Genomic DNA, 24,638 nt, shown 5'->3' on the forward strand with positions numbered 1-24,638 from the left:
GGTAGAAAATTATAGATTGACAATAATTGAACATGCCAGGAGCAATGTGAGGTATTCATATTACCCAATAAATTCATGCAATTTGTGCAAATAGCAAACACAATGTTTGTATACTCTTTATTAGGCATCCTTTTTTGTACCACACCATCTTTCCATCGCGACCATCTTTTATGCATATCCAGTCATCTTGTATCTAGAGAGTCGATATTGAGGGCAATAATAAGATTGCACACTCTCCATAGAATACGACACAATTTTCCTTGCATGTAATTTTTTCTATTTCCAATTCCAAAAGGCAAATTATTTTCTTCACCTTACATGGACTCGAAAACACCCTTCTCCTCCGGTAGCGCATCGCCTTTAACATACCAACAATACTTTGAAGCTCTTATCCTGGTTATATATTTTGTCAATAAAACAGCTCCCCCACCTTTGGTCTAAACTGCCTGTATACCTGAGACTTAGCAAAAATTGTATTTTGCCCGGTGATAACTTCTTCATAGATAGACAATTAATCTAATTGTTGGCCAAGAAACAGTCCCTAATATCTGAAACAAAATGTTAGAATATATGTTGACACAATGCAAGAAACATAAATAACACTACCACAAGCTCATAGACCATAGTCCAATTTGTCGTTTCAACTACAGTGTCTAATGCTCATTGTATTGACCACATGAAGCTCCAGAAAAAAAGTAACCTTGATAATTGGTAATCGTTCAGAAATAAAATTGTACAAGAAATGCACCACCAATGTAGTAACGTATTACAAGTACAACACAGCGATGGCAAGCTAAGTGGAATTAGGGGCATTATGACTAAATAATCTACTTCTGTTCTGATGACTCGTTGTACTCATCGAGAACCACACTGGGGGCAGGCTTACGATGAATCTTGCTCGCTAATTTCTTGAACTGTGACGCCTTTGTCCTGGCATCTTCAGGCGCCTGACTGCTGATAGTCAGATGCACCTGCTGAAGACTTTCAAGGTTTTCAAGTCCGTAAACACCCTCCACCATTCTGAACCTCAGTTCAATCCTCTGAAGCCCCGGCATTGCCCCTTCCAGGAAGCTCAGAGGTGGAAGCACAGGTGCCGCAAAGCATAGCAGTTTAAGATTTGTGAATCCCCCAGATGGCACAAAGATCATCCCACCAGACTTAAGTGTATTATCGTGCAGGATCTTGAGGACGCTTGCATCCCTCTTGGTTGAGTCGAGTGAGAAAATGAGAGAAAACAGCTCGGGCAGTTCAGCTTCAGCAAGAACTAGCAGAGTATCCGTAGTGAGTGAAGTTAACGACAAGGTTAGCTTCTCAAGGTTGTGCAGACTGACAATCCACTTGGGCACTTGAGACAACTTGCCAGAGAGGCCGAGGGTGTGCAGGTGCTCCGGTGGGGCTTGTGAAGCATTCAGTGAGGTGTCAAGAAATCCCGTGAAATCATCGTCAATTGCAAGATACTTGAGGGAGCAACTGCTCAGATGCTCAATGGCAGGCAACAGTACCTCGTAGTTGTCGGTTGTGCAGCCGACCTTGTAGATGGTGAATTTCTTCAGGTTGGTAAGGTTTTGCAAGGCTCTAAGCAGTTCCATAGAAAAGCCAATGCAGATCTGAACCCCAGATAATGTCTGTAAAGCCATCATCTTTGTGATTCCTTCAGTTAATTTCAGTGCATGCCGCTTGTTCTTGTTGCTAGCAAGTAAATGCTCCATTTTCTGAAGCTTATCAACAGACTCAGGCAACTTTATGATGCTCATCTCCCTTATGTCAAGTACTTCCAGAGATTCCAGCCTGCCAATTTTCGATGGGATCTCCTTGACGTCCGTCTGGCGCAGGCTCAGGTACTTGAGCTGATGCATTTTGCATATTTTCGTTAGTTGCTTGAAGGACAAATCCTTGCAACCTTCAAGATCCAGCACCTGCATTATCTGAAACTTATGCAAAGTAGAGTGAAGCGCTCTCAAACTTCCTAGTGCCGTTAAGGATCGGAAGTGAGACAACTTCATCCTCTCCACCTTTTCCTTCTCTTTCCCATCACTCTTTTGGACGGACAGGCGGCGCACCTTGTAGCTTCGAAATAGTGACCGCCAACCACAGTGATGAAATTTTCATCACTTGACTTGGAAACGATGTACTCGAGAACCATGTCATGAATCTGGCAGCTCTTCACCTTGCCATTGCTGCTGTCGTTGACTGCTCGGATCAGGTTGCTGCTAATGAGTTCATTTAAACAATCTTCGGCACTTTCCTGGACAGTCTTCCCATGTTTATCAGAGATGAACCCTTCAGCTATCCATCTTCTGATCAGACGCTTCCTGCTGATTTGGCAACCCTTGGGAAACATGCTCATGTACAACAAGCAGGTCTTCAGATCTGGCGGTAAATGGTCGTAGCAGTGGCTCAGTATGTGGTGGGGAGATTATTCCCCAACAATTTACTTAAATCCTCGCCCACTTGAGCCAAATGATCATCCAAGTTTATTTTAGACTGTGATTTCATTTTACTTGCCATTAGACCTGCCAACACTACTATCGCTAAGGGCAGACCTCTGCAAGCCTTCTTGACAACCCCACCATTGATAGGTCTAGCAGGACAAAGGTCAGAAGCAGCACTGGAGATTTTTTCAAGAAATAGGCTGTAGGAATATCCATCATGAAGGGGCTGGTGCTCGTAGACATGACCTTGATGACGGCGGCAAGCTTCTGATACAGATTTGAACCGTGTTGTCACCACAATGGTGCCACCCTTCTCATTCTTCTTGTTAAAAGAATCTCTAATATTTTCCCATGCAAATACAGACCATATGTCATCTATCAAAATAAGGTACCTATTTCAAGCAATTTATAGAACTTAGTGAGTACCAATTAGAGTAAATATTATTGAAAAGCACAGTAAGAGTAACATCATGCAAAGTACTAACTAATTGGAATTATAGAATTGTGCCAAATAAAAGAAAGATGCGATAGAAATTAGCAAAGTCAAGAGAAGCACACCTCTTCTTTTTTAGCTGATCCGCGAGCTTCTTTTTTAGGTCCTCTTCGCTCCAATTCTCGATCCCGACAAGGTCATTCTTGGAAGCACTAGACTGCTTCTCAGAACCGTTGGGAGATGGAACTTCTGCGATGCGAGCACAAATGCTCTGCATTCGAATTTTTCTCCAAACTCACGGTACAGCTCCATGGCGAGCGTGGTTTTGCCAAGGCCACGAAACCCAACAATCGCAAGGAATCTCTGCAGGCCCTCCTCAGTAATCCATGGCTCGAGCTCCTCCTTGGCGTCCTCCAACTCCACAGGCTCAGTTGTGCCAATGAGCTGGGGAGGAGGTGCTATGATGTCTCGGGGAGCGATTGCTCCGGCAGGGCCGCCATCGTTGTTCTCCAGTTCCTTCACCCCGTACCTCATTCGCCGCTCGCTGACATGCTGCGCCCGAGTCTTGAGGTTGCCGATCTCGGTGGCGATGCAGTGGCGAGCTTACAGCGTGGTCACCAGGTACCACTTCTTGCGGAGGTACACCAGTATCCCGCTTCCACGGGGCTCGCCGCTGAGGCGGTGATCGACGTCGTCGGCGCAGTCCTCGATGTCGTAGGACACCTCACTCACCTGCTTCATCCAGTCCAGGCGCTTCTCGTCGTGGTTGCCTTGCGCCCGCTTCAGCCGGTTGAGGAAGGCCTGCATGCTGGCCAGCTCGTCGGTGACGTACTGGATGTCATCGCGGGCGCCCCGGATCAAGGTGTACTCTTGCGCGAGGAGGCTCCCAAGCTTGTTCACCAGGGATTTCACGGCGTCGTTCGAGGCGCCGACGACGAGGTCCATCGTCGCCCCGCTCTATCGCCGTCTCCCGTCGAGACAAGATATATGTAATGGATGTGGTTGTGTAGGGTGTGCACTAAGCTTTTTGCTCCTTCGATGCAACTAATATGACGAGTCTGGTCAAAGGACAGTTCAGGCCTGGACGCATGCATGCTGTATCATTTTTCTAGCTAATAACGCAACGCAAGTGTGCTGCCTATTCATTAAGGAGAAGATGTATTATTAGTCACGGGAACCAGAAAGTAGTTGGTGACAACAATACAGTAAAATAAAATAAAACTAGCAAGGTGGCCAGCACAAATAGCATGGGTAGCTAGCATCTTTTATTCTAAAAACTGAGATTTTATTTCACAATAATTTTTTAACATAAATACAATTTTTAAACTTTTGGCCGATAATGTATATTTTTGATTTTTTTTATAGCCGGTGATAGATTATCCTTGGACTTCTGAAAGAAGATCTAGGTGAGTGTCTATCATACATAATAATCAAAATTTATTTTTGAATTTGAATTGAAACCATCATGAGATGCATCCTCGTTAGTGTTCATCGTATGCAAATATCTCCTTTTCTTTTCCTTGTTCTCCGATTTCCAATTGCTACATCTCCATGCCATTTCTCTTTGTCTCACAGCTGATGCACCTTTAAATTTTGCACCAAGAATCATGCGCCAGCATCAATAAATTAATTGTTGTGCTTGTAAAAAAACTCTTTTGTAGCCACTTCACGTTTTTAAGGTCCAAATACCCTAACTCTACCAAACTTTGGAGATGGAGACTTAACTTGGTACATTTTATTGGATTTTGCAGAGCAGGTAAAAGAGTGTTTCGTGCAACTACTCCACCATAGAGTATTTTTCAGTGGAGTTGAAAGTATGGAGTGGAGCAGTCCTAAATATGCTATGTGCTCCTATCGCCTCTCTCATGGCTCTGTTGCTTGCAGGAATTTTGCCCACTATGCTGCAATCATTGAGGATGTGCATCCTCCCCTCTCGTCCGATATGATATGCATCTTGCTATGGATGGGCATGCATGCTAAACATTGATTTTAAATTGATTGTTTAGATCACATCGCTAATATGCCATGACTATATTGTCATTCTTCTCTCCTAAATTTTTTCTGGCCCTCGGACAGTCAGGCATCCACGGATAACAATGCTTATTAACGGTGAGACATCGCCATCTCGGCGCTTCATAATCATCGCTAGTGGTGATTGCCAAGCCTCGGCGGCAATAACGGTGCTAGGCTGTATCAGGGTGATACTCGACCTCTAGACTAAAAGTTTGGATAACATCTCGATTTCGAAATGACTGCACAATACAATTTATCCTTATTATGCCCTCATTCCCTTACATTCATAATCATTGTGCTCTCAAAATCGAGCACTCTCTAATCGCTTTCTAGATCTCTCAGCCCTTGTCACTCTAATCTTGTATCTTTTGATCGTGCAGGTCTTCTCCGAATGTTGCTGTATTCCAGCTGCACTTCTTCACGGCCAATGCATTGTTTTTCTCCATGGTCATCAACCTCTTGTAATTTGACCCTCTTGGCATGGGACACTCTTTCATCATCTGCTAGAGTAGAATCACATCACAACTCTACCATAGCCACACCATGCAATCATTTTTCTCTCTTTTCTTTTTGATCCTAGTTGTTCTCCAGGCCATATGTTCTTATTAGGTTGTGCCTCTACATGGCGGTCACAATATTTTTTCCCTTGGTCAATCTCAAAATTCTGCTCTGTCTTAACTTGCACCTTGCTCTCTTATGCCAATCAATCAATTGTTTCCACTCTAAATTGTGTCTGTGGCAAGCTCGCTTGGTAGGTCATCGATTTGCTCTGTTGCGCAAATAATTCATGTTGTGTATGACTCACGTCAGCCATGGCTAGATTATGATATGATGAAAGAACCTATCGCCACCTCCTCCCCAACTATCGGTCTTGACTTTGTACTGAACACTGTTTTGGGATTTCCCAGCTCCTTCGATCCTCAATTTTCTAGTTGTTTCTATGTATTTGCTTGCAATACACGTGGCATTATTGAAGCCTACCAAGGTAATATCGGGGGATAAGGATAAAAGAAAATAATAGCTGATCATATCTAGGCCTATCTCTCCTCAAGATGCAAAGTAATCTAATTAGAAAATAATATTTATATAATTGCAGGCTTCTTCTCTCCTTATCAACGTGAAATAATATTTACATAATTTCTAGTCTCTTGCATGTTGTTGTATTGGATATGAACTTTTTATTTTTGAATTTTAAAATTATATATTTATTGGTCGTATTCGGTATGGACTCTTTGTCTTAGTTTGGACTGTAGATCTTCATAGAATCCGACGGTGTACATTTTTCTTTTTTCTGATTAATGTGGTAATTTTTTAGATTCTCTCAGCGAACATAGTGGTTTCTTTTAACACTATTATATTAAGGTAATAGATAAGAGAAGTTCTAAACTACATAAACGCTTGTTTTCTTAGTTTTTTCAGACGACCGTTGATATTAAATTGGATGGCTCCCATGCATCTTCTTTCTCCCGATCATCTTCTCCGCATACCCTCGTTCTGTAGTTCAGACGAAGCAGCGCTTGTTCCTGTTGCCCGCTATCGTGCAGCCTCCCCTATCTATGTCCCCGCCACCGAGTACGCACTCCCTTCAAATCTTAAATATTTTATTTTTCCGTTACCTTGTCAACTCCTCCGCACACCAAAATGTCACTGGTTGGCTGTGGCTGGCGGCGCCCCGCCTCCGCTCCACCCACAACCCGCTTCCTCCGATCCTCCACCGGCTATCCTATCTCCCAGAAACTCGGAATCCATGGAGATGGCCCTCTCCAAACCTGAAACCTTAACTGACCCTGGATTCCTAAATGTTGTGTCACTTGAGCTTCGCTTCAAATTGCTCCAAGATTTCTAGCGCATTTAGTTCAGAAGGTGTGGTAAAAGGAAGATAATATTGCATAAACACCCCTATAAGTCACTTGAAGTTTGACATTTTCCTAAGTCATTTTGTTGCAAATTCTCACCCTACTCAATTTTGTTGCAAAAATCCCCGGTGCGTATATGCTTAACTTAATCAACCCACTTTCATTGAGGTAGAGCCACCACAGGCCAGATAGCTGAGTCCAGTTTGTCCAAGTGTTTGCATTAGACTTGTTCATCATGTTGCATTGTTTTTTTTTTGTGCAAATAGCGAAACTCAGTGCAATAATGTTTTAAGGTTTAATTAGCACTTTTATTTGTGGAATCTATAAAAAGTGTGATGTCTATACTTCTAGAAATATCTAATCTCGGTAAAGGCCACATTGATTCGTATTTGATGGAAACATGTTGAATTGCTTAAGCATGTGCACGCTAGGGATGGGGTGGGGGGGGGGGGGGGGGAGGGGGCAAGGCGTTTGCAACAAAACTAAATATGGAGTGGGCATTTGCAACAAAATGTCTTAAGTGACTTGTGGAAGGGGGTTTATACAATTTTACCTCAAATATAGGTTCTGCCATTTCTCCCCTTCACTACTACAAAACAGTCCATCGCAAATGCCTCATCACCGCCGGTTCAAATCGAACCGGCGGTGATGACTATCACCGCGCGGATCTCTTTGAAACCGGCGGTGATACCCAACCGCTGGTTCGTGCGGTGATACCCAACCGCTGGTTCGTATTATGATTCGGCGGTGATAGATTCGACGAGCATCACCGTTGGTTCGTATTATTATTTCCCCCCCCCCTCTCTCTCTCTCTCCTCTCCCTCTTATTATTTTTTCCAGTCCTTCTCTCTCCCCCGTCTCCCCTCCTCCCACACCGCAAACTCCCACGCGCACCCCTCCCTTTCCCGCCGCCAATTCCCTTCCCTGTGGCCACCTCCCATGCCGCCGGCCCTCCCTTCCCCCGCCACCACCACCTCCCACACCGCCTCTCCCTTCCCGCCGCCTCCCCTCCCCCTCCCCCTCTCCCCTTGCCCTCACCTGACGTAGAGGCCGCAGGAACTGCACGGCGGCACCGGCGGCACGGAGCAGCACGTGCAAATCTGTGATGGCGCGGGGCCACGGCGCACGACAGCGACAAGGAGCATCGCGGCTCTACACGGGGCTACGACGCACAGCGGTGGCGGCAAGGAGAACCGCGTGGCCAAGGCGCGGGGCCACGTGGAGCTACGGTGCTCGGCAGCAGCGCGTGGCCGCGACGTACGACGGCGGCAAGGAGCAGCATGTCTTGGCGCGGAACTGTGGCGCATGGCGGCGGCAAGGAGCAGCGGGGCCGGGAGTAGCGCGGGGCCGTGGCGCATGGCTGAGGCAGGTGGTGGCAAGAAGGAGCAGCACGGCGCATGGGAGCCGGTTTTTTATTTTTTATTTCTAAAAAGGGCATCGCCGCCGGTTCTAGACCGACCCATCACCGCCGACTTAAATCCAACAAGGATCCAAACCGGTGGTGATGGGGTTTACCAACCGGCGGTGATATGCCTGTTTGTAGTAGTGCTTCCAAATCCAGCACCAGAAAAGTAGCAAGATTCCAAGAACGTTCTTTTCTATTCTTCTTGGTTTATTATTCCCTCAGTCATTTCTTCATTTTATTATCATATCATCTTCTTATTGCACCTACGCCTCCAATCTTATAGTGTCGGTTCAACTGGTGCAACTGGGTTCTTCTATACTTATCATTGTTTCAACTACCGATACACCGACCCGCTATATTCTGGGACCATTGGTTCAACCGGTCGACTGATATTGGATGCAAGCTACACACAGGTAACTCGGGGTGTTTGAGGGAACAAAATTGCGCAGACTGGACCTAAGGCACACCGATATGGCAGCTGACACTGCCGAAGCAATTTCTGGAGCTGCAGAACAGTCTGGTTGAACTTCTCCTTGGTGGTGAAGGAATGATTAATTCCGCTAAAACATCAACTAGACTGCACATGACATACGGCGTTTCTCGAGCCTACGCACACTAGCCACTGTCGATTTAAGCGAACAGCCTGCAAGCTTCGTCAAGGCTCTCGGTGATCATCTACACTGTCTGGAGGTGCTTGCAATAACATGGTCCTTTCACCAATCCTCCGACAGAGACTACTGTGATGCATTACTATCATCCATCAAAAGGTGGAGCCGGCTTAAGTCTCTGACCATTCACTGTGGACTCGGCTGCTTCATGGAGTTCCTGGGCTCCCTTTCTGATATGCCTGGGTTCTTTGACAAATTCAAGGTGACACTAGGAAGATTCGCAGGTGTTCCCCAATGGTTCCATGGGCTGAAGTATCTATCTTTCATGCAAATTATTGTCTGCAAACAAGGGGCTCGTGATCTGGAGATACTCAGAGACTTACCTAAACTGAAATGCCTAATACTAGGCTTGGACTTCATTCCCAGAGAAGCTATAGCGATTGGAAATGAAGGGTTCCATGAGCTTCAGAGGTTCTCCATCGACTGCCCAGTGCCATGGCTCACCTTTGAATCAGAAGCGATGCCTAAGCTCACATATCTTCAACTGGACTTCTGTGCTAGCCCAACGAGCCCAATTAGTGTTCCTTCAGGTTGCCCTGTGGTACAATGTGAGGTATGCCAACAGCTCCAGTGTCAAGATGACTGTGGAGGCAGTGAGAAAAGAAGTTGCTATGCGCCGCAACAGTACCCAGATGATCAGCCTTTTCATCAATGGCATTGAACAAGATGATGCTCAGGCAGTTGATGAGGAGACAAATAATACAACCGGAGCTCCAAGTGGACCCGATGCTGGTGCCGAAGGTGATGTTGAAACTGTTGATCAGAAGACTACAACAATGGTTGATACTGAGATTACTGAAGCAGAAAGTTGAGGCAAAGCGATGCCCAGTTCAAAAGATAAGGTAATCATGACTCATGGCTTGAAACTCTGCCTGCAGTCAACACCGGTTCCATGACAGTTTTCATATATACTCATTGCACCAAGAATGATCATCTCATCGCTGCAGCGTCCTCAATAGCAGCCTGCCAATCCATACTGCAGGATGGAATGTCTCTCCTTGCCTCCTGTGCATTTCTGCTGGTTGCGTGTATCTGCCATCTCATGTCAGATGATATATACCCATCATTGCTGTATTACAACTCCACGAATGTAAGACTGTCACAGTGTATTGGTTCCTCTATGTGATGGGGCATTTGCATTGTTTGCAAGTTTATTTACAATTTATGTCTGTTGAAAGTTCTGATGTGGAGTTCAGGTGTTTCTTCCAATTCGTATGGAAGTTCTACTGTTCCACACAGGACAGACTCAAGTGTAGTATTGTTTGTGTTTGTGTTTGTGTTTGTGTTTGTGTTCGTGTTCTTTCACTATATCTTGAGGATTTGCATGTAAGACTTTGCCGTGATGTAATAATGCAAGAATTGAGTTGTTTTCTGTGTCTCCTGTGCTACTACAATATGTATGCATTTGGGCTTGTCACGGCAAATCAGTTGTTATTTTTAACTGCAATTAAGCCAATGGATCAGGCATGCGAACAGTGGCACTACAAAAATCTGTGCAGCAAAAACATCTAATAATAAATTCATTACAAATGGATAATGTCTCATCCAACTCTCCAAGCAGTCAAGCATCACGACCAAGCAGCGCCAACTGAACCAAAAAAAAAAGGCACCTCTTTTGTCTGCTGGGTCTCTCAAACACAACCTGAAAACCAGTTGTAAGATGAAGATTGACACAATTTAAACCTGAAACGTAGGTAGTAATAATTGCAGGATTGAAGCATAATTCAAAACAGCCAAGGAATAGCGCAAATGTGGATTGATGCCCGGGAGTGGACGGCCCTGCTCTCGGCTCGCCTCTCCATAGAATTTCCACTAGCAGTAGCCTAGTCATCCAACCATATTCCACTAGTGAAAACAAGCACCAGAAAAATATCCATCATTATCTTTTGAGAACTTTTTATGACTTGAGTTTCTGTGTCTTGGTCATAGTCGATTAATTTATTTTTGCAAACACTGCTCTAGAGATCGACCTCTACCTGACAGTGTGCCGGGACTCTAGAAGGGAAACACTCCAATTAAAAGAAAATGCAAAATAGTGTCACGAAAAATGTTGGTCCTATTTCTTCTCCAGAGTTCCACTTCCAATGGACCTTGTGAGGAAACAAGACTTAAGGGCAATCCCAATAAAATGAGTAGGATTGTTTTTACAGTATTAATTATGACGCAATATAAGGAAATTAAAATGGTGACAATTAAGGAAGGGGAAAGGGAGAGGAATGGAGAGACGAGAGCGGATTTGATGGACAATTACTCCATCCGTCCTATAAAATATAAGGTATTGAAGGATTCAAAATTTGTCCTTCAATATAAGGTATTCTAGGACCTTTGGCTAAGTATTAAAGGGAATCGGTTCTTAGTTGTATATTTACCTTTTCTATTACTTCCTTCCCTACTTAATCTTAGAAATAACTTTAATTATGGTGGTAAAGAAAAAGCTCTTGGAGGGTATATGCGTTTTTATTCTCTCCTTTAATCTATCTTAAAATTGCTAGAATGTCTTATATTACAGGACAGAGGAAGTATTTTGAGTAAGCCATCCATTGTAAATAGAGATTATATATTTAGTAATGACCACATGACATTACAACTATAGAAGAAACTATTTGATAATGTTTGAACCGGGACTACTCTAAGATTGAAATACAATGATTGGCCACAACCACAACCATATTTACTTGAATGATTCATAACCATAATAATTTTTTTAACAAAAGCAATAATTCTCTCATTTTTTTAATTATCTTAAAAAATCTCTCTTTTTTTTATTTTGCCTGACATGTTCGGATCCATTCCAACTAGGACTATCCAGCTAATATTTGCTCTAGCCGACCCAAATAGGTTAGCCAATGAACCAACTTTTTATAATAATCCGGCTAACTAATTAAATATCACCTCTTCTCGAACCATTTCCAGACATTGCCCTCCAGAACAAAAAGAATACAAAAATTACGTATAATTTTAGCGGATTGATTTATTAGTTTTTGTGCCAGTTACGTACCATATTTATTCTTTTCTCTTCCAAGCCCAGTTGAGCTTCACCATTGCACACAAGCCTTCTCTTTCCCCTAGAAAGCCTACAGAACGACTTCTCTATGAGTCCATATTTAATATTAGAAAACTTAAATTCAAGGCAAGTAAGTTGCAACATATTTGAAACTGGCGAGGTGGCTTCTATTACATCTTTTTATCTGCATATGGTACATGGCTATTATGTTTTGGTTTTCAGTTTACTCCTATGTCATAATAAGTAAACCATTTCTATTTTATTCTTAATGAATGCGTGCAACATGTTCTCGAAATAATTTATCTAATCAACCCGTAATAAAATGGGATACCTTACTTACTTCCATGCCTATCTGAATCAAGGTTCAAAATAACCTGCTATAGCCGGATATAGCGTCTGGGAAGCTCGGGGCTAGGATAGTCACCGTTTAGCGCTAAACTCTATTTCCCACTAATAGCAGCTATTAGCCAGCTAAAACAGCTAAATGGCCATTCATTTAGCGCTAATGCAACATGACCTAGGCCAAAAATTAGCACGGGCCGGCCCGATATTGCTACACATTGGCCCAAAATAGATGTATAAGAGCAGCAGCTAAGAAGCCAACAACTCATTGTTAATAACTTTATCAGTTTAATGCTAAAATATTCCAGGTTAATGTTTATATGTGCATAATCCACTGAGTTTGACATGTACTTTTCTAAACCGCTAAATGGAGCTATATAAGGATATGGCCAGCTATAGCATTTTTAGCCTTTGGAGGACCCAGTCACTAAAGGGTATAGCGGGCTATTTTGAACATTAATCTGAATAGAGATATCTCTAGAGCTCAGTTGCAAGCCTGAAAGGTATTCTTTCAGACAGGAACAGGGAGTCTGAAAACTAGAACATCATCGTGGATTTCTCTGTTCAGGAAATAAGTAGTGCATGGTATAGGTAGAGATTGTTCCCCCAGTAGAAAAATACACAAAAATATGTCTTCACTGTAACAAAGATAAAAATGATTTTTGTGGTAGACATGCACCATGTTTCTGCTTTTCTGTAGCATGCCGACTTGAGCTTTCCTTTTTGTCAAGTTGCTTTTCAATTGGCGATTTACCATAGTTGGATTCCCTGAATGAAAGAATGGCTTTCAAGTAAATATTAAGTTGTACTTTGCTCCTTACTTCTATACGTCAGATATTTAGCCATATGACTGCTCAAACAGAAACAACAAACAGCATATTGTGTATATATACTCTATCTATGGTCACATACCCAACGTATATATACTATCACACATGGTCTAGTATGATCACATACACCTCGTACGTACCTTTTATTGGGTCAAATACGCCCTACATCATTCTATATTCGTAGTTACTCCCACATGTGTATCTCATGATGTAGGACGTATCTAACCCAATAAAAAGTATATATAAGGTGCATCATACTAGACCATCTGTGATGGTATATACGTTAGGTATGTGACAATACATAGAGTATGTGGACATACTCAATTTTATATACTAGTATTAAGGTATTATAATATATATTTAAAAAATAGGGATGTTTTTAAAAAAATTTTATATATCCCTTTGAATATCTTAGAATAAGTATATAAACATACTCAAAGTGATAAATAAGTATGCGAACATACGCACGATGGTATATTGATGGTGAGAGTAGCTACACGCGAGTGTAGATACTGTAACAACTTAGGAAACAATGCTTCCCGTTCCTTTTTCTTTAGGAAAAAAACACTGAAAACTCAGGCGTAAGCATTGATTTATCCCGTTGCAAACAGCGCGATGCATTTAAATAGTTCATAGCTTGAGTTTCCATCAACAAAAATACATAGGATACCTGCTCATAGCGACAGATATAATGAGATAAACTTCGTTTCGAGTCACGTACCATAGTTACCATAGTTATATCTGTTCAGAGCTGAGCTTCCCTATTGCAGCAACCTTCTCACTCCTTCAGAAAGCCTACGGGTCTTCTCCACGGATACTGCAAAAGCTGGCAGAGCTCTCTGGTACCCGTTCAAGGAGACTGAACTGGGTGCTGGGATGGTTATACGTAACATCCTAATTTTTAATCTAGAAACTTAAATAAATTTCGTTAGAATTATTTTAGGATTCATAAGATTTTTATTCCAACATTTTGATTTTAGAGCATTCATCGTGAATTAATAGTAATTTACTAAACTATAAAAAAATTATAAGGAATCATAGATTTTGTACATCTCATGCCCCATTGCATTGTTTTATCGCTTGTCTTCCATTTGAATTTAAATTTTAAATTCAAATTTAAATGCATTTGGATATAATTCTTTTTCTCTCTTTTTTTCTAATTGGGCCCGGCCCATTTACCCTTTTTATTTTTTCTATTTTCTTTTCCCTTGCGGCCCGGCCCAAGCCAGCCTTTTCCTTGTGCAGGATTTATTTTCCTTCACCGTTTCTTACCTTTTCAAATTAATGTAACACTTTAGCTTATCAGAATCTTAAGTTGTTTTTGTGCTATACCTTGTTCTTTTTGGTTAAGTTGTTTAGCTTATCAGAATCTTATTTTCCTTCACCGTTTTTTTCTTTTATCATATATGGATTACCGATAGCAGCATACTGTTCTTATAACTAGCCTTATTGTCAAACTCTATGTAAAACATAGTACAGTTAGATCGTCTCTAAAATATGATGATTTTAGATGGTAGCAAAGAAACCTGTCGATCCATATCGAGACTGCATGCATGGCATTATAAGTCAACGCCCTGCATGATGCATGGCACACCTGACACCCCCATGCAGCAGGGCACGCAAGCACACGCGCCACGTACGGCCCAAAACATAGGCGAACGATGCCCACGCACGGCCTCCTCCTGGCCATCATCACCGTCGCCATGGCGATGCAACGCCACCTCGCCGGTGCCAGCGCCCCGCCGCCGGTGGTCCGGTGCGCCGGGTCCGGCGGCTGCACCGTGACCAACGCGTACGGCGGGTTCCTGGACCGGTCCACGTGCCGAGCCGCGGCGGCCGCGTTCCCGGCGTCGTCATCAGCACCACCTCGCTGAGCCGCGTCGTCGCCGTCGACGTGGCCCGGAGGGAGGCCACCGTCGAGGCCGGCGTCACGCTGGGCGACCTCATCGACGCCGCGGCGGGGGCCGGGCTGGCGCTCCCGCACGCGCCCTACTGGCCGCGCGGCGCCTTCACTTCCAGTCCGCCATCAGCGCGCCGCTGCGCCGCGCCGCGTCGTTCGTCCGCGACGTGCAGCGGCTCCGCGACCTCGACCCCGGCGCGCTCTGCGGCCTGGAGGTGTACCACGGCGTCCTCGTCCGCTACGTGCGCTCCTCGTCGGCGCACCTCGGCAAGCCGGAGGACAGCGTTGACTTCGACCTGACCTACTACCGGAGCCGCGACCCGGCGGCGCCGCGGCTGCACGAGGCCGCGCTGGAGGAGGTGGAGCAGATGGCGCTGCGCGGGCGCGGCGGCCTGCCGCACTGGGGCAAGAACCGGAACGCCGCCTTCGAGTGCGGCGCCGGTGGCAGGTACGGCGCGGCGCGCGTGGCGGCGTTCCTGGCGGTGAGGCGCGCGTTCGACCCCGACGGGCTGTTCTCCAGCGAGTGGAGCGACGCGGTGCTGGGGATCGGCGGCGGCGGCGGCGGCGGCGTGAGCGTGGTGAGGGACGGGTGCGCGCTGGAGGGGCTGTGCGTGTGCTCCCGGGACTCGCACTGCGCGCCGAGCAAGGGGTACTTGTGCCGGCCGGGCAGGGTGTACGAGGAGGCCAGGGTGTGCCGGCGTGACGACGATAACTAGGCAAATTCAATTTGGCAGAGTTCGTGTTGCTGTGGTTAAGTACGTGTGCACAGTCCGTTTGGTTCTCAATTTTGATCTTATTAGCAACTAAAACTTTTGCAGGACTCCGTTTCTTTCCTCCACATTTTGAGCTGAAAACCCTAGTGCTTGCCGAACCTCTTAATAGTAATACGGATTCTAGGTAGACTGCACTCCTATTTACTAGATAAGTATTAAATATGTTAATCCAATGCAGCCTTCAGGGGATGTAGCTCAGATGGTAGAGCGCTCGCTTAGCATGCGAGAGGTACGGGGATCGATACCCCGCATCTCCATGTTCTTTCGAAATTTTTTTATTTGAATTTTGCAGGCCCGTTGCCATGTGACGCCATGGGCTCCCGTTAGTATCCTTTTCAGGCCCATTGCCATCTGATGTTTGTGGGCTCTCTTTAGCGCTCTCTCGCCGCAGAAAGGCTTGGTCGATCTTTGGCCCGCTACGACCTGGTCGTCCTCATGGTACGCACGAATTTTAATAACACATTCAAGTTCACATGGTGGTAGCTCCCGGAGTTTGGCTTGTTCAACGCGTGGAGCGCATCACCGGTGTGGCTTTCAACAGGGCGTCAATTTATACGCGCCGCACGTATCTACCGACCAAATCCTTTTCTTTTCTTGTCTCTTCTCATCAGATAGTTCATAGTCGTATCCGTTTAGTACTCTCGCAATTGAACAGTCAGACATATATGTTTGAATTTTGATCTCCATGTTTTCTCTCTTCCTTTCTTTTTTGTTTGAACACACACACACTCTCTCTCTCAGCTGTTCTGGTGTTGCCTCGGCTCGGAGTTTCTGTCCGTATGTACGACTAGTTGCTGTATCACCGCATATGTCTGCTGGAGATAACAATGTTAAAGTAGAATAAAATAAAATAAAATAAAATATTTTAGAATAAAATAAAAAGTCGGGGATAACAATATTTTTAAAATATTTTATTTTTTTCTAAAATATTATTATCTACAGTGGATATGTACGATGATATAGCGGCTAGTTGCATGTGCCACCTAAACCTAATAAGGCATGTCATGGAGAAATTTTGAAGCGAGGCCAAAGTTTGTAGGGCCGCTTCAAAAAGAAAGCCAAAATTTGTACTAGGCTACTATAGTACTACTACTCCTGGCCCCACCGTGCCACGCGGCGTACGAGCGTGCATTACTCACCACGTCCACCGTGGCGAGCGGGCAGCGTGTGGGCCCTGCTGCGGGTCCACGTGCCCGCCCGCCGGAGACGCCACGCCGCCCGCCGCTCGGCGGCTGCTTCCTCGCTCCCAACCAACTGCGCTGACCACGCGTTAATTGCTCACGAGCCACCCCGACCCGAGGCGTCTCTTATTTCGCAGAAAGGCCCACTCCAGACGTGTTAAAATATAAAAATTTTAATAACATGTATGAGTGCTAATATGTACTAAAATTTATATGAGAAGACCGTTTGTACAATTTATACTAGATGGGAGGACCCGTGTGAAAATTCAGCTCTGGCCGCCAGCCAGGGTACGCGCGGCGGCTGTGTGTAATGAATGGCAACAGCTACCCATCACCGAACCGCATCTTCCTTGTCCCGTAGCAGGACGATGCCTACTAATCAACCTTGACAGAAAATTACCTTTGTTTTCTGCCTAGTACTGGATTACCGTAACAAAGTCACCCCTGATCTATTTGCATTTGGCGCTGGGCGGACAGTGCATTTGAATGGTGAAGAGGTGAGATATTTTCGAGAAGTTTCCCATGCTCTGTGACAACGACTCAACCGGGTTGTTCCAACGATGGTATTGTTCAAAGCTTCACACGTGACATTTAACATTTAGGACTTCAAAGTTTTTCTTCTTCTTCTTCTTCCAGCGCTAAAAGAAACATTTTCACTTTTTCTTTCATAAAAATATTCTAGAAAACTTTATTAACCCACACGTTACCATGCATGTCCTTCGAGACGAGTAATGCAAAAGAAATCGCGTTTCATAAACAAGGATGACTACTACGTTGCCAATTGGAGTCCAAAGCAAGATATTCATCATGAGAGATCTTTTTCAAAACCCTCCCTTTTAAACTGCTCACTAACACACACATACCCATCATGCATAGTTCAGTAACATCACAATCACCATCAAATTGAATTAACTTTTTTTTGAAATAATACAAGTTTCTATAGAATTCATGAGAAAATGCTGTACACTGGAACCACTGCCACTTTTCACAGGTCACCCTTCCACCACATCACCACGCTAAAATCCCACATCCACACGCGAGTTGGACACAACCGCAGCCCAGCGTCTCTCACGGTTGAGGCAATTAGCCATGCCGCCGCCGGAGGAGGAGGAGAAGCCGCTGCCTCGGCCGAAGCCGCCCAAGCCCAAGGCGGGGCCGGAGCCGAGGCCGAAGCCGCCGCGGCCGCTGCCTCAGCGGGACGGGACGCCCGGCGGCGTTCCCTTCCTGCCGCACCCTTTCGCCTGCGCCAATAACTGCTCCGACTCGTGCGCCTTCTACCGCCTCTGCCCGCCGCCGCCGCCGGCGTCCCCTGCCGCCACTGTGCACCTTAGCTCGAGCCGGCTGCCGACGCCGCTCATCGCGCTCTCGGCGTCCCTGCTCGCAGTCTCCGCAGTGCTCCTCCTCGCGCTGCTCGTCCACCGCCTCGTGCGGCGGCGGCGGCGGCGGGCGCGGAACGCGGCGCCGGGGCTGGACCAGGACGAGGAGGAGGGCGGCCAGGTGCTGGCTGGCGCGGTGGCGGAGGGGGCGGGCGACGGGGAGGAGGAGGCCGACGGCGCTGGGGTGCACCACGTGTGGTACATACGGACCAAGGGGCTCGACGAGCGCGCCATCGCGGCGATCGCCGCGGTGGTCTACGACGCCAAGAAGCGCGGCGCCGGCGCGCTCGACGGCGGCGACGGCAGCTGCGCGGTGTGCCTCGCGGAGTTCCGGGACGGCGAGACGCTGCGCCTGCTGCCGCGGTGCGGCCACGCGTTCCACCGCGGGTGCATCGACACCTGGCTCCGCGCCCACGTCAACTGCCCGCTCTGCCGCGCTCCCGTCCAGGTCGCCGGCGCCGCGGCCGCCAACACCGCGCCGGGCGCGGCCGCGGCCACGGCCACTCCAGGCGGTGAGCCGGAGCCAGATCTTGGAGCCACCGGTGCCCCTCGGCGGGCAGAGGACGCCGAGCGCGGCGGCGTGCCGGACCGCGCCGTCAGGCGGGCCGCGTCCATGGTGGCGCTGCCGCGGCGGGCGTGGCCGGACGTCTCGTTCCGGGCGCCGGCGTCGAACAGCGGGAGGGAGGAGGATTTGACGGGGCTCGGCAAGATCATGAGGCTTCTGAAATTCTCAGACTCGCTGGAGATGGCTCGCGTCGGGGCAGGGAGGTCGGCGTCGTTCGGCGCCGGGAGCTGCCAGCGCTTGCCGACAAGGTCCGGGCCCTCGGCCGCCGGCGTCAGCTCCGGTGAGATCGCACAGTGAACCGGTTGACACCGACGACGGCGACGACAAACTGATCGGATAAAAGTTGCAGCTTTGGAGCTTGGAGGGGTGAAATTGGGGTTGGTTTGCGAAGTTTTGTGTGTCACAGGGGAAGGTAAAAATGTCACCTTTTCCTAGTTCCCGGTATGATCACTCGATCAGTATGCAGGAACAAGTAAATAAACGGAGTTTGTGCATACACTGCGGATCGTCAGAAATTGTACATAAGAATTCCTGGCAAAAAGAGGTTTTGTAGGAGTATGTGCGAGATCACTTGTGTTTGTTGTTGTTGAATGTCTAAATGAGATGAAGACACATTCTGCTCAAATTTTGCTCACTGATCTCTAGTTTCTCTTTTCAAACATCAGCCTCACATATCTTAAGATTCAAGTGCAGGCACCACATCAAGATAAAAGTGTACAATATGGAAGCAGGTGAATAGCTTGTCGATCATGCCAACCAGGGAATTGTTCTGCTCCAAATTCTAATCCAGAATGAATTGGATGCTCTCCGAACCCTGTTCACCAAAAGGAAACGAAACCCAAGCATTGTGAATGCACCTGGTGAAGCCTTATTGGATTTGCCTGCCCAGCAGGGTTCTCAAGGAAGCTCTAGCTGACAAGCCACCACAACTACCCTGGCAGGCCATGTCTCTGTCAGGGTACTAACACCGCGTTGAAACGATGCTTCCGTTTGCAACGCTAATGGTGTGAGGTTAAAGTAGGCAGGGTTGGCGTAGCTCAGTCACCTCTGAAGGCAGTGTGCATCGATTGTTTGGACCGGACGGTTGTTGCAGGTCGTTGTGGGTCATCAAGTGAGATGTGGAAGTTGCAGTGTGTGTCTCTGCTGTTGGCTGTGGGTGAAGCTTCTCTGGGATGGAGTGAGGGGCATCAAACCAATTAGCTTCAAGTTTTGAAGTGCTTTTCTTTTTTTTTCCTAAAAGGAATTTAGGTGCACCTCTCACAATTCATTTAGGTTTAGGATAAGGTCATGCACAGTGCATATGTTGACCCTTTTGGGATGTCTGTTTTCAAGCAGGCTGTTCTGTGTGACAATAGCATGGGTGTTCTTCACCCAGAAGTTTTATCTGTATGTAGTGCGCGTCACTGCTAGGAAACATGGATAGTACCTTGCAGGGATAGTGAACAAAGTTTGATAACATGACTATAATACATGGGCGTTTGAAAAATATACTTCAGCAAGCATATCATAGGCATGGATAATCCGAACAGAGAGATGCAGAGCATAGCGCAACAGCCCTTTTTTGTCATCCAAAATTGGCCATCACATCAATACGCACTAAGAGGCTCTTTGCAATTTTTTTTGACAAGAACACTTTACATACAACTTAAATAGGTGTAATAAATTGTTTGAGCATACAAAGTAAACTGTTTCGAACTCTATATTGGACTCTTGGGACAATCTCCTCGTAACTCGTAGGTGAAGCAAGAAGAAACATAACTACAGAGGACTATCACTCTGAGGACATCAACTTACAAAACTTTTTGAGTACATGCCCCTTTTTATACAAGCATGACAAGGTAAAGGCGTAAGTGCCTTTTGCTGTTCCGCTGTCCTAGATAAAATAATGGCAGTTGACCTAAGACCAAATCTGCTCAATCTCTAAAGAATACCACATATACCTCAAGCAGAGGATAAGGTAATCACAAAGGCAGGTAAATGTGATATCAGTAGTGTGCCTGGACAAAAATTTATCTCAACGCGGCAACATTGCCAGAAGCTCTTCCTTGTGCTGCATACAGTAGTATACCAAAATTGCTAGAATGATAACTAGTAGCATGGGCCATACACTTGCACCTGTCAAGACACAAGCATCCAATTTAAGCATAGGGCTTGCAAAGAATGGCTGGGAGAAATAAATCTAAAACTAAAATGCTGCATACCATTACCCTTTGGGGACCCGACTGATGTCACCCTTGCAGTTGAGTCAAAGGAAGTTGACAGCAATGTTCTGAAATGATGTAAACCAACTGCACTGAGAAATTGCAGGTTTGTTTTTAGGACTCATCAACTAAGTAGAATGAAGATACTAACCTGGAATCCTGGGAGAAGGCGAGCGTAGTAACAATGCCAAGATGTGCCTTTTTAACTGTTATGAGTGTTCGCATATCTTTTGACCCTAGTACGATAATGGTTCCTTCAATTGTTCCACTGGATATCATGGGCAAAAAATAAGATTTCCAAGGAAATACAGCCATGTTATCTCCTAAAGCTGTGTACTAAATAAAATAGGATGCCAACAATATCTTTCCACGCTCACATTGCAAGAAGAGAACCATCAGGCGACACAGCGAAAGCTGAAATAGCCTCACGAGTTATTTTCTTTGATCCAACTCTTGTCCACGAGGTAGTATTCCAAGATATTATTTTCCCATAATCACCTAAAAAGCAGCATTATTCTGTTAATGTCTTGCCTCAAGCTCATCAACAAATACAATTTGTGACAGGGTCAACTTAAGTCTTAATGTTACCTTGCATTGCTGTTATAAATAAGATGTTACTGCTGTCAATCTTATTAGAGAATCTGCAGAATCCGAATATTTCTCCCTGAAAATGTACATGTGAGAAACTCACTCACACAAGACACAAAATCATTGAATTAATGATACTGAATCGTTAAACTAATGCACTTTATCCAAAAACGGCACTCACTGCTTCTCTTGGCAAATTAGCTACAACTTCAGATGACAGCAAATCCCACACTCTGCATGGGCCACTGCTCCTATTAACAGCAAGAAATTTCTCATCGGAACTGAAAGCAGGTTCCAGGCACAAGAATTCCATCAGTATCTTGCAAACAAATTCAAAAGGGAACACAAAGTTTAATAGACACTTTTTCACCTGAAACTAAGATCCTTAATAGATGTTTTAGTATCAGCTTCTGTGAGAACGGACTCCATGGCAGGCCATTTGAAGACCCTTAAATGTCCATCCTACAAAAAAATAGAAAGAAATGAAGTCATGTCAATAATCATAAGTTTTCACTGCTATAACAGAAGCACCCAGAAACAAGAAACCATTAACACCTCAACGCATAAATGCAAGATCATGCTTTAAAAAGCTACCTATGTAAATGGAGGCAAACTAGATTTGCATTATCATAATGTAAAAGCAAGGTTAAATGTTAGTGCACAAAGACTTTCTTGCCAGCAAGAAATGATTATTAAAACCACAGTCATCAATGGTAAACCTACCGAAACTGATAAGCATATATTTGCTTAACTACAAATTAAGGTGCTGAAGCAACCATGGAGAAAACAAGGAAATCGGGAAAAGCACATCTCAGGAACTACTCAAAGGTTAGTTTGTCTCTCCATTTGTTAAAAGTCCTACAATTTCACATTGTTGCCAAAGACTTCTGTATCATGTAGACCATGAAACAAGAAGAATCCCTTGATTAACATAAACATTATACACCCATCTCTCCAGTTACGTCAACCAACTATTTGAATCCCCCATAAATACTGTTGTCAGTTTTGTCAAATGCTTGTTAAGCTGCTAAAATGAGTTAATTGTTTGTCTACTTTAGTCTGTACGCAAAACTGTTGCTCAAAATGATCACATTCTGTAGTTTACATTGCTACATGTTCACAGTAGGAAATGAAATAATAAGAAACTAAAGTACTAAAATATCAACAAGAATTACTAAACAGTAAAATACGATGAACAGCATGCAATATTAACTTACCTCACCACCGGTGGCAAGTATTGAACCTTCTCCACTGAATGATACGGCCAATTGCAAACCGACATCTTTTAGATCTGCTAATGCTTCCTGGTCAGGCTCCAAAGCTAGCTTACGTGGTTCATCTCCTTCCTGTGATTCCCATCGATACAACCTACATGAGTGTTTTCATAGTTAAAACTACGAAAGGCAAAATTTTCAACAAACTTTGAATATGTAGTGTTCAAGGGGGGGAACAAGAAGACAGCACCGTTTTCTTTTGCAGAATAAAAAATGGCTAGCAAAGCATATGAGGTATATTTGCAGCTGATCTTTCTCAGCCACCAACTCATCTATACTAACAAGCAAGCAAGCTGCAGGACCAAACTACAGAATCAAGATTGGGCACAAAGTTAACAAATGATGATACATTAAATTAGATATAGAAACAGAAACTAATCCAAAATTCCTCAAATGCTGTTAAAGCAAAAACCTTGAATGGAATGGCCTAGGCTACATAACAAGACAATTCACAAATACCACAATCCTCTTCAGGCCATGTCACTTGTTTCTAGCAAGAATCAACATCAGAAGATACCTTCTCGAAAGGAATTGGCCCAGTCTATAATATACTGCATTTCCTGGAGGCTGGAACAAAAAAATATCACTAGTCGCAACTTATTTGACATTCGGGTCGAATTTCACAAAGTACTCCAATGAATTGTTCCGATTTTAAGCAACACAGAAGCAGCAAACTAACTAATTACCCACATTACAGAAGCAAGACATGGAATGACACAAATGTTTGATCACCAGCACAGATCAGAATAGAAATATCAGGCAACAGCAGACACAGCACAGTGAACATGCGCACCGAGTAAGAACTCAAGGGGAAGAGGGGCACCTAACCTACCTGCATCCATTGGGGAAGGCGCAGAGCACGCCGTCGCCGCGCGGGTGGACGGCCATCCTGTACGGCACCTCCTCCTTGGTCTTCACCTCAACCACCTGCCCACCACCACCACCACAAAACACCAAATCAGCACGGGATCCTCACCGCCACCCAAGACCGGCGCGGGATCTGGGAGAGGACGGGATCGCTCACCGCCTCGGGGGAGAGGGCCGCCTCTTCCCCCGCCGGGTCCAGCGCGGCCACGACGAGCTTGTTGGGCACGCCGCTCCGGCCCTCCCCGCCGCCGCCGCCGAGCGCGGCCATCGGGGGCGGCGGAGAGGAGGGGGAGGCGGCTGAGGAGGCGTCCGCGTCCGCGTCCGCGTCGCCGGCGGGCGGGTCGGGTTTGAGGATGTGGCCGAGGGGCAGCCAGGCCGCGCAGTAGATCGGGAACCCGTAGGACTGGCCGCCGCGGGGCGCCATCGCCGCCGGCCGGCGGGGGAGACGGGTGGGTCGGTGGCGGCGGTCGCCGGAGGTGCACGCGGCTGGCGGTGGGAGGGTGCGCGTGTTCTCAAATGCGTTTAGGTTGACCACTTGACCTTTCGCTTGAGAATAGAGATGCTCTTTGCAAAGAGGACCTTGGTCAAATGTTGACATTACCAAGTACACCAAAAAGTTTATATAAAAAGTAGAATACACACAAAGTGTTTATGGTAGTTTTCTTGGCAAAATAGGAGTACATAACGTTTACAAATCTCCTTGTTTGACTTGATGGCAGGACATGACTCTTTTGTTGCATGTTAAACAAAATTCTATTTAACTCTTTGAGAAAGACTCTGCTGTGTTTGTCAATTCACATTTTTTTTGGTAAATCCATAATGTTGTCTCAAATTTATGTGTCAAGAAAAAGATTGAGATGTGAATGCCAGTATTGTCGAAGCAGCTTATAGATTTATTTATATATCAAATAACAACTCCAACACCTATTA

General features: G+C 45.6%; 2 protein-coding genes, 1 non-coding gene and 2 pseudogenes across 6 annotated transcripts; 3 read left to right on the top strand and 2 right to left on the bottom strand.

Moving 5' to 3' along the window:
* Positions 1-812: 812 nt before the first annotated feature.
* LOC112903281 lies at positions 813-4,029 on the bottom strand (annotated as a pseudogene).
* Positions 4,030-14,644: 10,615 nt separating this feature from the next.
* On the top strand, positions 14,645-15,599 carry LOC112872335 (annotated as a pseudogene).
* Positions 15,600-15,840: 241 nt separating this feature from the next.
* TRNAA-AGC lies at positions 15,841-15,913 on the top strand. The gene has a single exon. It is a non-coding gene; the product is annotated as a tRNA-Ala (tRNA).
* A 1,910-nt stretch (positions 15,914-17,823) lies between these two features.
* LOC112902660 (E3 ubiquitin-protein ligase RING1-like) lies at positions 17,824-20,109 on the top strand. 3 transcript variants are annotated; one of them, XM_025971809.1, is made up of 2 exons: positions 17,824-19,190; positions 19,460-20,109. In XM_025971809.1, the coding sequence occupies exon 1, from the start codon at positions 17,927-17,929 to the stop codon at positions 19,073-19,075; it is 1,149 nt and encodes a 382-aa protein (XP_025827594.1). In that variant the 5' UTR covers positions 17,824-17,926; the 3' UTR covers positions 19,076-19,190; positions 19,460-20,109. The 3 variants fall into 3 exon arrangements, with proteins under 3 accessions (XP_025827594.1, XP_025827595.1, XP_025827593.1); XM_025971810.1 differs by having other exon boundaries at positions 19,467-20,109; XM_025971808.1 differs by having other exon boundaries at positions 19,472-20,109.
* Positions 20,110-20,380: 271 nt separating this feature from the next.
* Positions 20,381-24,259, bottom strand: LOC112902658 (SEC12-like protein 2). Of its 2 annotated transcripts, none has more exons than XM_025971807.1 (10): positions 23,866-24,259; positions 23,674-23,768; positions 22,785-22,935; positions 21,938-22,029; positions 21,749-21,848; positions 21,568-21,643; positions 21,357-21,477; positions 21,131-21,247; positions 20,986-21,047; positions 20,381-20,893 (listed from the first exon to the last, which is right to left on the bottom strand). In XM_025971807.1, the coding sequence occupies exons 1-10, from the start codon at positions 24,130-24,132 to the stop codon at positions 20,793-20,795; spliced, it is 1,182 nt and encodes a 393-aa protein (XP_025827592.1). In that variant the 5' UTR covers positions 24,133-24,259; the 3' UTR covers positions 20,381-20,792. The 2 variants fall into 2 exon arrangements, with proteins under 2 accessions (XP_025827592.1, XP_025827591.1); XM_025971806.1 differs by having other exon boundaries at positions 20,980-21,047; positions 23,866-24,258.
* Between the last annotated feature and the right edge of the window lie 379 nt (positions 24,260-24,638).

The sequence above is a fragment of the Panicum hallii genome, chromosome 8, assembly GCF_002211085.1.
Source record: "Panicum hallii strain FIL2 chromosome 8, PHallii_v3.1, whole genome shotgun sequence".
Lineage (NCBI taxonomy): Eukaryota > Viridiplantae > Streptophyta > Magnoliopsida > Poales > Poaceae > Panicum > Panicum hallii.